Genomic DNA, 15,195 nt, shown 5'->3' with positions numbered 1-15,195 from the left:
GAGTGTTTGTTTACAGTACCAGCTGGCTCCAGCCTCCCTGCACCCCTCAGCCCCGAGAAAGAGAACAGAGCATCTACCCCCTGTCCTGCTCCCATGCCAGTCTCTGCCTCTCAGCCTCCCTCTCCTCCAGCACTGTCAATTCCACCCTCAGGCCTCCAGCACCTTTGTAGCCTCTTTCTGGTGTGTCCTCAGTCCTCTCCTCCTAGAGATTCTTTCCGCACACCCCGTCCTTTTGATCTTGGAACCTGACCCCTCAGCCTAGCCCCTCCTCACCTGAGGAGCCCGACGTGGCGCTGGCCTCAGAGCCCAGAGACTCAGCAGAAGGAGTGGTGGCACCAGCCTGAGAGGCCAGTTGGTTGTGTGGGATACCAAGGCGTCGCAGACTCTCGCCTTCAGATGTGGCTCTGCGCAGCCGTCCGAACAGCGGCGTGCTGCGGCCCGAGGGGCCACCGGAGTCCTCGCTGCTGCCGCTGCGCTGCAACCGGCTCGATAGGCGCTCCAGCGTGGAGCTGAGCCTCCTGCGCACCGCCAGCACCGGGGAGCCCCGAGCTGAGCTACCGCCCTCTGAGCTCTCCCCGTCTCCTCCTCGAGCCTCCCAGGCCGGGTGGCGCTGTGAGGGCGGAGTCCGCCGCAGCTTCTGGGACAATGACAGTGAGAGCCGGCGGACGAGGCCCGGCTCCCCGACAGCCCTCAGGTCCTGCACTGAGCGCGAGCGCTCTGGCCGTCTCACCAGTTCCAGCGGGGTTCCCGCCGGGCTGGGCCGGTACATGCCGTCCTCGTCCTCCGCCCCGCGGAAGGGGCCACGCTCCTCTGAGCGCGAGCGGCTCAGCATCCGCAGGCCCCGCGACAGGGGTGATTCCCGGCTGCGCTTGAACTTGGCTTCGAACACCGCCTCTGACTCGAGGTTCTCGATGCTGCTGCTAAGGCTGCTGCCTGGCCTGGGGGGTACCGTGGGGACCCTGGCTTTCTCAGCTAGCACTGGGGGAGCCCTGGGTGAAGGCAAGCGCTTCTCTTGGACTCCTGGAGGTGGGGAGGCCACCCTGGCGAACACAGCCGCGTGGGGCTTGGGCTCTGTTGAGGGCGCTGGGGGGCTTTGTAAGGGCTGGGCGTGACCAGACAGCTGGAGCGACTGCATGATCTGGGCATAGGGCGTGAGGGGCAGCGCTGGGGTTTGCAGAGCCACGGGGGGCTGAGCCTGCCTGGGGGCTCGGGCTGGTTCTGGCGTGGCCTCTGGGGCCTTCTCTGGGGTAGGCTGGGGTGCGGAGGGCTGGGGAGAACCACTGGGCCTAGCAGTAGAAGGTTCCTTAGGTTTGGCGATAATAGGTTTGGGGGCACTGGGACGCGCGGGGCTGGGCGGCTGGGCCTCGCTGAGGGCAGACAAAGAGGGAGACTCCTGTAGCCTGCGGGCCCCAAGCCTGGCTACAGGGATTTCGAGCGGTGCCCCGGCGCGGCGGTGCCGACCCCGAGGCTCCGCCTCGCCCTGCGAGAAGCTGCTGCTCTTTTGCAGGCCCCTTGTCTCGGGTGGGGGCTGGTGGTGTGGCGCTGCCTCGCTGGAGGCAGCCCGCGCCATTCGGGGGTCGCGTGCACGGCCTCCCAGGCTCTCCAGCAGGGGGCCCCTGAGGCCGCTGACCTTGCCATCCTCTGGACCTCCTCTCAGCAACCGCTGGCGCAGTGCCTGCAGCCTCTGGGCGTACTCGCCCTCGCCCAGGCCTCCCCGGGCCAGGCGGGTGGCTCCCGGGCTGGGGCTCCTGCGCTGCGGCAGCTCCACAGACGCCGCCTTGTGCAGGCCCCGGCCCGGCTCCCGCGGCCCAGCCCGGGGCAGGGCGCTCTCAGCGGAGCTACCCCTGCGGAGCTCTCCCCGCCTGGGACTGGACCCAGCTGGGGGCTCCTGGCCTGGAGAGGGGAGGGCCTGAGGGCTGGGAGCTTCCTGGTCCTGAGAGGGAGCCCTTCCTTGCTCTTGCCAATCCATGGGAGTGGCAGCACCAGCCTCTGAGGTTCCCAGCGCCTCATCCTCAGTGGGAATGTCGGTGAGGGACACCCGGGAGCCGGAGAACTCAGGCTGCAGGGGGCGTGGAACAGAAGGCAACTCCTCCAGTTCTTCCTCTTCAGAGTCCGAGGAGGATGAGAGCCCCCCACTGGGGGGTGTTCTTCTGGGCATGGCCACCCACACCCTCTCTGGGGGCGCCCGCAGCAACTCCGGGATGGGGCGCAGCACCAGGTGGCATTTGTAACTGATCTGGGAGCGCTTGGAGACAGGGTGCTAGAGTCAGGCCTGAGGGGTCCCGAGGCAGGATTGCCACCCCTCTGGCCCACCTCAGCCCTGGAAAAGGAGGCCTAGACAGGCAGAGGGGAAGGGGCATGAGGAAAGCCAGAACTGAGACAATAAAAGGCACAAACACAGAGGAGCAGGAGGTGAGGGCACACCATGGAAAAAAGACCAGGCGAGAGAAAATTAGAAGGTGAAAGAACAAAGGCAGGGCTGAGCCAAACTCACCTGCCACCTCCGTCGGGACAGGAAGAGCTTCAGGTGATCTGTGCTCACCTCTGCACCCTTTGCCTGTGTCTGCAAACCCAGGAAAGAGGGGCTGAGGGTCAGCTCTCTGTCAACCTAGACCCTCGAGGCTTGGCAATGGAGAGACGAAGTCCACTGGGGGTGGGAAGGCATGGAGCGGGCAGCACTGAGTCTGGGCTCCTGGGAGTCCTCTTCCCTTCTCATCAATCAGGACAACTACCATAGTCAGGCCACACACCTGTGGAAAACTCCCTGAATCTAAGGCGACAGGCAGAAAACAGGTGGCTTCCAGGGACGGCTTCTGAGCTGATACCAGGCCTCAAGGTCCTCTCCTGGTACATTGGCAGCCTGGGGAGGCTGTGGTCTTAGGTCCCCTGGCTGGCCCCTAGTTCCCCATCTGTTTCTATGTAACCCCACATTCCAGGCATCTGGAGGTGTGGACTAGACCAAGACAGAAGCTTCCCTTGGGCACCCACACCCACGTGGCTCTTATTTCCTATCTGAGGGAGAAGGCTGTTAACCTCAAGGACCGCTAGCAGAATGACCTAAGTCCAGCTGACCCAGCATAGCAAGCACTCAAGGGAGTTTATTCAAGTGTTCTTTCTGGACTCAGTGGCTATACCCCCACCTCTGTGCCTAGCACTGTGCTCTGGGGTGCTGAGGTTTGAAGATGAATGAGAATCCTGTCCTCATGGAGAGTATAATGAGAGGCTGAGTCTATAGGCTACCCACCCACCACAGTGTGTGGGGACCAGTGCAGGACAGAGGTGTACAAACAGAAGTGAGGAAGACCACGGCTGATCTCTAGCATCAGACAGAACCCTGAAGAGGACCCCTGGGGTGGAGGCAGGTTCAAGACCTACAGAGTCCATAATATCCCAACTTGCCGGGCGTGGTGGTGCACACCTGTAATCTCAGGGGCTCACGAGGCTGAGACAGGAGGACTGCGAGTTCAAAGCTAGCCTCAGCAATGGTGAGGTGTTAAGCAACTCAGTGAGCCCCTGTCTCTAAATAAAATACAAAATAGGGCTGGGGATGTGGCTCAGTGGTAAAGTGGTAAAGTGCCCCTGAGTTCAATCCCCAATACCAAAAAAAAAAAAAAAAAAAAAAATCCCAACTTGATCACTTAATTGGGGCTCAATTTCCTTATCAACAAAATGGGAACTATGCCTTCCTCTGCAGAGCTATTGTAAGGCTAATAGATCATGTGTATATAAATGATAGCATAGTTACTGCATAAGTAGATGATCAATAAATTGAGCTGTTATTAGCATCTTCTCTCCCTCTCCCACCACCACCTGGCAGGACTAGACTCACTTTGAACCAAGGATGTTCTAGAGTTTCCTCTGCAGTAGGTCTCCTGTAAAGGAATGAGGATTAAGTAGGGATATTTTTATTCATTCATTCATTCACTCATTCAGACAGGTAATAAATGTTTGAGAAAACAGCACCTCTAAGGAGCTGGGGGGTTGCATGTCTAAGGGCAGAGGCTTAATAGGACTAGGCAGGAGGCATTTGGGGTCTTGTACTTACATCCGGTCCTGCACCAGCACTTTGATGAGGAAGCCCCGGGCCTCCCTGCTCAAGCTCAAGAATGTGGTCTCTTCAAAGGCCACGTTATAGTTTCGGATGTTCATCAATGTAGTCCGATCGTTCTCTCCAACAAATGGGGAGATTCCCGTCAGACTGCAGGTGGAGAGGAGTGTTGTAAGAGGAGGGCAGGGTCCTGGGGCTAAGGTAGAAGTGAAGCAGAATGCAGGGGACCAGGGACAGGTGGAGGCCCGAGGTTGTGGGGATGGCATAGCCAAAGCTTTCAGACTCTTGCCTGTCCTGCTCTGACTAAAACCCCCTGGAAGGTCAGGAGACAGTCCTGCCTTGGGATCTGGTAACTTGGGCTTTAGAGGGTCAGTTCTGTCCCACCTCCAGTGTGGCCTATGAGATGCGGCATCTGTGTGAAGGGAGCCCCGCCCCTTCTAGTTCATGTTCTGGACACTCAGAACCAAGCAGTTCTTGCCAAAATGGCACTAAGCCATACTGGACCAGGTGCCCACCTCTTATGGAGGGGTGTGACAGTGGACAGAGTTGGACGTGCAGACCAAGACATCCAAGTTCATGCACTTGAGGCCCCTTGAAGAGCAGGAAGATGTGGGAGAAGAGGGGAGGGCTGCAGGCCTTACAAATGTTCGGGAAAGGCCTACCAGGAGACCATTAGGAAGCTGGAGAGGGTCCTTACCAAAGGAAGGCAATGACGCCCACAGGCCTGTGGGAAGAGAGTAGACAGGTGAGAGGACAGCCCACCTCCTGCTGGAATTGAGCAGTTCTCTGTTACTTTAACTCTGAGACAGGTCCTCCCTAGGAATACCATGCTGGATAAATAGGCACAGTAGTGTCTCCTTCAGGGAGGTCCCTGAACCCAGTGGTTCAAAAGGCTTATGGCAGGGCTGATCTAGGAAGCCCAGAGACGTCTGGGCACCAATGAGAGCATGTCTGTCTCACTGGGGTGGCCCCACCCCCAGGGGAGTGGGAAGCCAAGGACTACAAGGCTCCTACATGGGCAAGAGGCCCTGTGAACACTGCCATCAGGCAACTGTCAGAGAATGCTCATAACGCTCCTCTTTGCCAGTGAGCTAAGTCCCCAACACAGCCCACCCAGTGGCCGAGAATGCCAGCATTACCAGATGTCAGTGACTCCAGACACAGGGCTCTGGTTAACGATCTCGGGGGCCACAAACTCAGGCGTGCCATACTGACAGTACTGGGGCTCTCCTGGAGTCACCTCTTGGGCATTCCCAAAATCACAGATGCGCACCTGCTCTTCGCCCTCCGCACCATCCCACACCAGCAGGTTCTCAGGCTATGACACAAGCAAGGTATGAGAGCTGAGTAAAGAAGGACACTACCTCCTGGACCCACAGGGCTACCTGCTCTCCCCACTCAGCCTCACCTTGACATCGAGGTGCAGTACCTGGCTCTGGTGCAGGTAGCATATTCCCTCTAGTACCTGCCGCATATAGGCTCGGATCTGTGGAAACAGGAAGCCCAGAGTCCGTGGGAGTAGGGTGGGGAGCTATGCTTGATCACCACCAGGCCTGGGAAGAGACCTTCAGACAGCTCACGGAGGGGGTTGAAACACGTTTGGGGTTGCTAAGACCTAGGGTTATCATGTACTGCTAAACAAGTTGGGAACAACACAATTATTGGGGACAGTCCTTTACATTTTGAAATACAGAGCTGTGTGGTGTATAGTATGTGCAGCCATGTACCTCAGGACAGCCATGAGACTGGCAGAGTCTAGGTGGGGCTACCTCTGAGACATGACTGGGGAATGCGTATGCGAGGAAGACCAGATCAACACTGTTAGGGGTTGCAGCGGGTCTGCTGAGATCAGAAGACAAAGCAAGTCCCAAAGAGATAGGAGTGTGGTCCCTCAGGGTGGGGAGTTCTGCTGCCTGCCTATCAGTGCTCTCCACCACCACCCTTGGTCTCCTCTTGGGCAGAAGTGGCATGCGGGCACCCCCCCATTGGTTCTCAGAGCTCAGGTGGGTGAAGGCTGGTACCCAACCTGGCCCCTGCCACCCCCTGCCCTCACCTCAGACTCACACACGGTGGGTTTCCTGGCCATTCTCTCCAGCAGCTCCTCTGTGCAGCTATGTCCTGGATCAAGGAGAACAGTGACCAGTGCAGACTGCCTGGCCCAGCCTGAGATCAGCATGCCTTAGCTCCGTACAGGCTTCTCCTTCCCCTTGAAGCATATCTGATACCAGTCAGGAACTGTCTTCACCCTTCCACATCATGTGGCTGCACAGATGGGGCAACTCACTCGCTATAGGACCTCAGGCAAGTCACTTATCCTCTCTGAGTCTAGGTTCTCTCAGATTAAAATGGGAATGACATTTCCTCCCCCACCCACCTGATGAAGTATTTATAGGGATCAAATCATAACAGAATCTTGTTGACTGTGGAAGGAACTTCTTGATGCTATTTGTTAATGATCCAGAGATCTACAAATCTGCTGAGATTTATATTTGAACAGCCTGGGAGACTGGTGAGCAGGTCATGGTCACCCTGCTATAGGAAAGCCAAACCAAGCCAACCATCCAGCATCCTTAATTCAATGTGCCTTTGTTTAAATATACCTTTTATGAAAAGATAACATCTATGTTTTTTTTTTTTTTTTAATGACCACAGTCTCCCAAATTAAGCTAGGCACTGTTGCTCATCTAAAGTAGGGTCCTTCAAGTGTGAAGTTACACTGTATGGCTTTTTTTTTCCCCCTAGCACTGGAATTGATAATTTTTTGAAAGAGGATCTCACTAAGTTTCCCAGGCTGGCCTTGAGTTTGTGTTCCTCTTCCCTCAGCCTCCAGAGTTGCTGGGATTATAGGTGCATGCCACCCAGCTACTATATAGCATTTTGTGATTAAAAAACATATGCCATTTGTTAGCTGCATGACCTTGGGCCAGTTATTTAATCTCTTCATACCTGTTTCATCATCCATAAAAATGGGGATAATAAAATCCCATAAGGTAGGTATACATGAAACTAACATAGGTTGATAAATTGCAAAATTCGTAAAACACCACCAGACACATAGTATATGATATGTAAGACTAAGCTTTAAAAAGTCTGGTTTTCACAGAAGTCACCATACTTATTCCTCCCAATTGTCAACAGGTCCACTTTTTAAATGATAATCCAGGCATGGGTACCCTCCACTCCCCAGCCCATTCCAGGATACAGCTCAGTGACAATGACCAGTCCCCGGCGCCTCTCGAAAGCCTCATGGAAGTAGAGGATGCAGTCATGCTGCAGCCGGGCCAGCAGCTGGGCTTCTCGCCGGGCCGATGCCTTGGGCTTTGCCTGACTGGGGATGAACTTGGCTGCAAACTCCAGGCCAGAGCTACGCTCTACCACACGCCGCAGGTAGGAGAAGGCACCCCTGGGTTACACAAGGAGAGTGGCAGGTCTCAGCTGTCAGTATAGCCCTGGCTATCTACCCTCTTCCAGCCCTTGGACCCAGCAGCCTCTCTTGCCCCCCTCCCCCATATTGGTACTTCCCAGCCCCGCACCTGCCAATCTCCTGGTGAATGTCATAAAAGTCACTGAGTCTCCTTCCTCGATGTTCTCCATCCTCCCCGACCCCCTCAACCTCCATAGCTGTCTGAGCTGTGAAGAAGACAGGTGTCCTGCGGTTAGGTAAGGAGGGCATAAAAGGGACAAGGGTAGAGACCGGGACCAGTGGGGCAAATGAAGGAGACAGAAGAGGAGCAAGAATGTTGGGGCCTAAGGTGGGGAGCTGGGGCTGGAGGATTTGGTGGTCAGGAGTAAAGGGCAGGGCAGGACTTACATCACATTCCTAGAAGTAGGCACCTGGCCCTTCTCCCCAGGAACTACAGCTCACCTGAGTGCACAGCCAACTCTGCTTTGCAGGAGACTTCCCCTGCCAGGTTCCGGGCAGTGCAGGTGTAGACTCCCCCATCCTGGGCCCCCGTGCTGAGCACCACCAAGGAGCACTCATTCTCCTCATACACAAAGCTCACGTGGCTGCTTTCAGCCAACAGCACCTCGTCCTGCAAAGGTGGGTGTCATTTCAAGCCTGGGCCTGGCCTCACCTCCCCCTGGTACCCAGCTTTATCTCCATACTGGAGACCCAGTTTCATCTTGACCTGTGAGCCAGGAGCCCATTCACCAGTCTGCATCTCCATACCAGTGGTCTTGCTCCCCCAGGACCCAGAGTTAGGTTCTCTCTTAGCTCAGCTAACAGACCTGTACCATTTGGTCAGTCACCTGGGTCCCACCTCCTCCTCCTAACCACATCTCTGCCCAGACTCCTTGCTCCTAAGGCCTCCCAAACCTCTCAGTCTCCCAGGGAATCCCTTCTCCATCTGCTGGGTTCTGGCCAGCTGGTTTGACCCCCTCTGCTGAGGCCTGTATCACCCACTGACCTTGTACCATGTGATGTCTGGGAGCGGTTTCCCCTCAACCACCACAGCAAAGCGAGCGGTTTCCCCGGCCCCCACCTCCACATCCTCCATGATGGACTCAAACCGAGGGGCCTCTGAAACACAGGGACAGGCCAGTGGAAGGGCGGGAGCTCCACATCCTCAAAGGTCCTGCCTCCTCAGCCCTTCTCCTAATCCCCATCAGCAACCTGCTTCTCAGAATGCCAGGCCCTGGTCTCCCAGGTCAACCACCCCTCAAAACACTGAGTTTCTTGCCTGGACCAAGTGTCCTCCCTGTAAATCCAAACATAATGATTTCCAAATCTCTATATAACTGTCGCAGGTGCAGGCTTGGTTTGTTTGGCCCTCAGTGTTCATTTTCCAGCTTTGAAATTAGGAGATTTTTCACACATAAAAGAAATCTGGATTTCCCATCTCTTGAAAAATCAGGACTGGCCATCCTGAGCCACTTGCCTTCTTGTATTAACCAGCAAGCTAGGTGTGGCTCAGTGCTGCCCCCTGTGGGCGATCGCCCTTCTCACAGTCCCACCAGACTACTGCTCAGGAATGACATTGCCTTTCCCCCTCTTTTTTCTGTGGTGATTTTTTTTTTCCCCTCTTTATTCTGTGGTACTGGGGATTGAGCTAGATGCTAGATAAGCACTCTGCCAATGAGTTACATTTCCGGCCCTTTTTATTTTTGTTTTGAGACAGGGCCTCTCTAAATTGCCCAAGCTGGCCTTGAACCTGGGATCCTCCTGCCTCAGCCTTCTAAGTAGCTAAGATGAAAGGCATATACTACCATGCCTGTCAACATTGCTTTATCTTGAAGTTTTTCCATCTGAATCTTATTTAAATGTTTAGGGAACTTTCTGCCATCTGGAAGATAGCAAGATAACCCCCAAATATAAACCAGACAGTCTAGAAGCTAACTTTCAACTCAGTTCTCCCACAGGTGACTATGATTTTTCCCTCCACATGTATTGTGTGAACCTGCAGAGCCACTTCTAATTCTCATGAATTAAATACATTTTTGCATTAGATACATTTGTGAAGAAGCCTATGATTTTCAGGTGCTCTCTCCTGAGCATGTTTGAGGATCTTGGCTTTAAGAAGAGTGGGAATGATTGGGATCCCAGAGAAGAGCAGAGTGGCCAGGTATGGACACCACCCACCACAGAGACCCATGTGGCTTTAAGCAGACGGCAGGAGGGTCTGTTTGAGGAACGGGGATCAGCTGTTGTGGTGCAGCAGATGTGGAGGAAAGGGGCTAGCATTCCACTTGCCCTGCCTGGCTGGGGTGGGGAGGTGGAGCCCAATGGAATGGGGGTGCCGATGCAAACCCCAGGCCCATTTTAGCCCCGCTGGCCAGGACACAGTCTCATTTTCTGTTCTGGCCAAACTGGGCTGCAGGACTCTTGGAGCCAGGGCCTGTCTAAGCCCAAAACCTAGGGCTGTATCTGGGAAGGAAGATGGCACTGTTGAGGGACAAAGCAGAAACCGAGTAGGAAGTGCTGACGGGTGTGGGTGAGCAAGGGGCAAGACTTTCCAAAGGGGGCTCCCAGGGGTCTGTGGTCCCACCACATCCACTCTTTCCACCTCCCAGCTAGGAGGGTTCTTGGGGCCTACCGCTTTCCCTTCCTTCTAGGTATCTGGTCCCCAGATGGGCCAGGTGGGGGTGCAGTCTCTCAAGGTCAAAGCACCAGAAAGTTTCAGGTGAATGTCAGTGATTGTTTTAAAGCACTGGAAAATGTCCATTTGCCTGTGCTAACTAACATGTCACTTCCTTTGCTTTTGACTGGAATTGTATCACTCAGCAGGTAGCACTGTTCGGCTCATGTGGATCTGAAGTTCTGAGTGGCAGTTACAGATGTCTGGAGTTAATTAACAAACCGGAAAACAGAACAATTACTACTTAATGCATGCTACAGCTTAAGAGGCTACATCCTTAAAGGAGAAATTATAGAAAGGGGCCTTGCTGTGAAGGTTGGGAGGCCCTGTCAAACAACCTTGTGCAAAAAGGCAGCCAGGAGCCTCAGAGCTGGGTGTCAGGCGATAAGCTGCACTCAGGGGCTTTTGTTTGTTTTTATCAACTCAGTCTTCCCATTCTTGTTATAGCTGAGATCTCTTTCCTGTTACGTTTAGAATAGGAGCTGGGAACACTCACAGGCTTTGGAGTCTGACATCCACACTTGAACCCAGCTCCTGTATTTACCAGGTAGTGTGACCTTGGGCCAGGTTAGTTAGCACTCTTTGAGCCTCAGTTTCCTCACCTGTGAAATGGGGATAATAACCAACCCCATTGCACAAGCTTGTTATACATATTAAAAGAGGTAATATGTGTAAAACACTAAATACCAATCCTGGCACATGCTAGGTGCCCAAACAGTATTTTATTAGTATTATTACTGCTATTATTACTATTACTGATGTTCTTACTACCATTAGATGTGCAAGTCTGAGAGGGAGGACATGGGATGTGATCCCCACCAGGGGCAGGTGGGTGTGTACACCTGGGAGTGTACTTCAGAGGGAGGAATGGAAAGAATGCCTGTTGTCACCCACCTGCCAGCTCCAGTGTGACCGAGCAGGCTTGCGTGCCATGGCGGTTGCGGGCAGTGCAGGTGAGTGACCCCACATCCCGGCGGCTCACCCGGCAGATCCGAAGACAGTATTGGTCATCATCCGGCTGGCTGAGCTCATACACACCTGTCCGTGCCTCCAGGAGGGCCCCTCGGCAGCTAAGGGACACATGACAGGAGGTCCTCCTAGGCCAGGCTGGGGCTGGGCTATTACATGTGTGGAATGGATGAGCAGGCGGGGAGTCCTACCTCCTCCAGACGACCTGGGCCTCCACATGGTTGAAGGTGATGGTGACGTGAGCGGGCTGTCCCTCTACCACATACACGATGTCTGGTTTGTCCAGCACAGCAGGGGCCTCCTCCAGGGGTGGGCCTAGGAGAAGGAGAGCACAGGTTCCATACTGAGCTGATGCTGAGACTTCAATACCCACCGCTCCTCTCCCACCCCCAATCATCACCTGAGTTGATGAGGAAGCTGAGGCTCAGAGAGGTTTAGTCTATTGTCCAGGGAACATATCCAGGAAGCAGCAGAGCCAGGGCTAGACTGCAGCTTGTCTGACCCCAGAGCCTTAGCTTTGTCCCTTTGCTATGCTGACACTGATGGGCCAGGATCCCACTCAGTCACATTGTTCCTCCCATGGTTATCCAGTCTACACCAGCCCATTAGCCTCCACCACAGGGCCCCTCACCCCTGCCCTTGGGAGTACCCTGCTCACCACGCTCCAGCAGCTGCGTGGGCTCTGAGGGGGCTGAGGGCTTGCTGCTGCTCTTGCCGGTGGTGCTGAGGACCCGGAAGACATGCTGGAGCCCCTTCCGCAGCCCTGTGGCCACCCACCTGGGCTCCCGCAGACCTGTGGCCAGCGCTGTCCACTGGTCTGAGCCCAGCACCTGGTGCTGCACCGTGTATGTCAGGGAGTCTGGGTCTGGAGGGGAGGCAGCTGCTAGAGGCTGATGTCGCAAGGACACTGGGCCTCCTCAACCAGCCTGCTCAGGACCCTGGAACTCCTCACTGGTCTTCTCTGAGCACATGCCTCAGCTCCCCCTGAGGTTTTTGGCCTGCCTCCCTCTGCTCTTGCTTACTCACTGCCTGGGCCAGCCTTAAAGCCAACAAGCTACCAGTTGTCAGCCCCAGTTGTCAGATGTGGATGAAGGGGGCTAGCATTCCACTTGCCCTGGACTTGTATCCCAAATCCTTGCTACCTGAGGTAAGGAAACTGACCAGGAAGAGATCCTGGACAAGGGCAAGAGAGACTACCCACAGGATCATGACCCAGGCACCCAGTCCCTGAGAAGGGCAAGGATGTAGTGATGCCCCACACCTCCTCTCCTGAGCGAGGCTGGAGCCAGGGCCTCGCCCACTGCGGGGAGAAGCAGCAGGGCGCTCCTGGCTTCACTCCCGGCACTCCAGAGCTTCCACCTCCCACCATACACTGGAGGGCCTGGCTTCTTTGGTATCCCTGCCTGGGCCTTCCCTGCCCACCCCCATCCCCACCCAGAGCCCTACACGGCCCTGACCCACCGATGGCCATGTCCAGACTCCTGGGGGGGTTCCATGTGAGCGTGACCATCCTCCCAGTCACAGCCACCACCTGTGGGGCACCATCCGGGGGACCTGGAACCACATCTGAAAGCCACAGGTTGGAGGTTCATGGGTCCTTTGGCCCAAGAGCATCACAGGATCACTGAGTTTCAGGGCATGAGTCTGGGGACCAGGGGCAGGGGCAAGGCCAGAAGGCTCCCAGGGAACCCAAGGGAAACTGGTGGAAGCCCCTCCCTCCCTCAGCCCCCAGGTGGTGCTGGAGGTCCCGCTATGGGTGCAGCTGCCAGGAGGTGCCTTACCTGTGACATAGAGGTGGGCATAGCAGGCAGCTTTGCCCAGCTTGTTAGCAATGACACTCTTGTAGACGCCAGCATGCTGAGGTCCCACAGCAGGGAATACCAGGCGATGTACATCCCTGTCTGGTGGGGGAGGGACAGTGACATGTGGGCTAAGCTAGGAGGATGCTTCGAGGTGTGAACCATGCCACCCCAGGCCTGGCCACTCATGCTAACCACTACAGGGAGGAGGCAAGTAGGGACAGACAGGGGAGGCAGAAGTATGTCCTTCATGTGGCCGAAGCCAGCAGTGCTGGCCCTTCTTGCTGCTCCTCAGCACTTCATGCCCAGTAATTCTGCATCTTCCTCCCACACTGGGGCACCCTCTGGGGTCCCTACTCCTGTTGACTGCCTCCTCATTCCCTCACCTCTACAGGGTCACAACCTCCAGGTCAAAGCTCCGACACGGTTTTGCTCCTAGGCTCCTTGTCCAGTCCCCTCTTCTCCATCCACAGGGCAGAGCCCCAGGAAAACTCTCTAGTCCAAACTCCCTTCCAGCCAGGTCCCCTGCTGCTCCTCCATGTCTTGACCCTGAGAGACCATCGGGTCCCTGAACAAGCACAGGAGTTCCATCTCTATGTTTTTGCTCACAAAATTCCTCCCTCTTGGAATGTTCTCCTCTGACCGAAGGCTTTTCTTCTCCTTGAGACATAGTTCTAGTGAATGCAGCTCCATGAAGCCTACCCCACCATGCCCTTGCCCTCTTCCCTGTGCCATGACACACTCTCTGTGGCACATGGCTGGGCGTGCATCACTAGGCACCAGGCCTACAGTGCTTTGCAGGGTTCTTCCTCTTTACTTCCACAAGCCAGGGCTCCTATCTAGTCTGTCTCTTTAAAGATTGGGCTGCTTTTGTCCAGATCTGCTTGTCCTACCCATAACCCAATGCTTCACATGCAGTAAGTACCAAATACAAGTTATATTATGAATTACAATAAGTCTTCTACTGGATGTCTAGCCTATGCCAGGTACTTGACATGTTTTTCCCATCCTAATACTTTCAACAACTCTATGAAATTATCCCACTTACTAATGAGGTCAGAGACATTCATTGACTTGCCCAAGGTCACACAGCTAATAAGTGATGAAGCCATGGCTTGAACTTAAGTTTCATCTCTTCTAAAGCTCTTTCCTTACTCTCTGCTCCCTGAATGTTAAGGAGGCTGTCTCTGGCTAGGACACAGAGAGGAGGAGGCCTGCACTGTCCTCCTTCATGTCAGGAATGTCTCCAAACACCCCTCCCTTCTCTTAGCAGTTATCACTGCATAGAACAGTCACCCATTCATTTATCTCTGCTGACACTATTTATAAGGGAAGCAAAGCCAGAGGCTGCCAGTGACCCCAGATTCAGGCAGAAGCAGAGACGCCAGCTCAGATCCTGAGACACACACCCACCCACCCTCTGTCTCAAAGCAGATGGGGAGATAGGGAGGTCTGTGGCTGAGCCATAAGAGCCATTGGAGGGGAACTGAGTGGAAAGGCCAGAGCCACAGCTGTGGCACTGGAGATGGGGTAAGGGTAGAGTCGAGAGAGTGGGACATGGTGATTGGGAGCATCCTTTAGGAGATGGGCACAAGTCAGGCAATCCTTACTTGTCTTTGAGCAAGTCTCTGTACCTTTGAAAGCCTCAGTTTCCCCATCTATAAACAGGGCTAATAGTGCCTGCCTTGCAGGCCTGGGGCAAGGTAAGATCATACACATCAGGTCTTTAGCACTCAGAAAGTACTTAGTAAGAGGACCTTGATCACTTGTGACTGTAGAAGGAATCCATCAAGGGTGACAGTATGGGCACAACTTAAGGAGGCAGGCGGACCTCACATGAGAATCAGGATCCTTCAAGGATGGAACGGAAGTGCTCCCTTGGGAAAATATCTCAAGCCTAAAGGACACCAACTCAACAGGGCCCTCTGTTTCCCCTACCTCCTCTGCCTTGCTTTCTATTTGTTAACAATCCAGGACCAAGACTCCCTTTCCTGCCAGATGCTGCCTACCCCGGCCCTTTCTCTGAAACTTCACAGGAAGAATGGGCTTTGTCAACAGTGAGGAGTGTGGCCACAAAGGTGCAGCTGGTGAGGTGGAGCAGCTGCCTGCCACATGCTGTCTGCTCAGCGTGGCTCTTAGTGTTTTATACTAAGAACTGATGTAATTCTCATAGCAACCCAATTACAGAGGAGGAGACTGAGGCACAGATGGGTTTGACAATGTGCTGGTCAGCAGCAGGCTGTACTGCCTGTCGTAAGTGCTAACAGGGCTGACTGTTCGGGGGTGACTCAACAGATGGACA

The 15,195-nt window shown here is 54.8% G+C and overlaps 1 protein-coding gene across 8 annotated transcripts in view; it reads right to left on the bottom strand.

Moving 5' to 3' along the window:
- SPEG (striated muscle enriched protein kinase) overlaps positions 1-15,195 on the bottom strand; it is a 57,040-nt gene that overhangs the window by 8,518 nt on the left and 33,327 nt on the right. For all 8 annotated transcript variants that reach the window (XM_079131275.1, XM_079131267.1, XM_079131268.1 and 5 more), the window contains 17 exons: positions 12,876-12,995; positions 12,556-12,660; positions 11,753-11,959; positions 11,286-11,409; positions 11,020-11,195; positions 8,458-8,570; positions 7,914-8,082; positions 7,582-7,678; positions 7,251-7,451; positions 6,102-6,159; positions 5,457-5,534; positions 5,188-5,366; positions 4,746-4,772; positions 4,046-4,198; positions 3,830-3,872; positions 2,495-2,563; positions 274-2,245 (listed from right to left, as the gene is read on the bottom strand). In XM_079131275.1, coding sequence (XP_078987401.1) covers positions 274-2,245; positions 2,495-2,563; positions 3,830-3,872; positions 4,046-4,198; positions 4,746-4,772; positions 5,188-5,366; positions 5,457-5,534; positions 6,102-6,159; positions 7,251-7,451; positions 7,582-7,678; positions 7,914-8,082; positions 8,458-8,570; positions 11,020-11,195; positions 11,286-11,409; positions 11,753-11,959; positions 12,556-12,660; positions 12,876-12,995 — 3,891 coding nt within the window. The remainder of the gene's footprint in view (positions 1-273; positions 2,246-2,494; positions 2,564-3,829; positions 3,873-4,045; positions 4,199-4,745; positions 4,773-5,187; positions 5,367-5,456; positions 5,535-6,101; positions 6,160-7,250; positions 7,452-7,581; positions 7,679-7,913; positions 8,083-8,457; positions 8,571-11,019; positions 11,196-11,285; positions 11,410-11,752; positions 11,960-12,555; positions 12,661-12,875; positions 12,996-15,195) is intronic.

Source organism: Sciurus vulgaris (genome assembly GCF_902686455.1).
Source record: "Sciurus vulgaris genome assembly, chromosome: 3".
Lineage (NCBI taxonomy): Eukaryota > Metazoa > Chordata > Mammalia > Rodentia > Sciuridae > Sciurus > Sciurus vulgaris.
The sequence above is the reverse complement of the archived record's forward strand: the minus strand, read 5'-3'. Positions and strand labels throughout refer to the sequence as shown.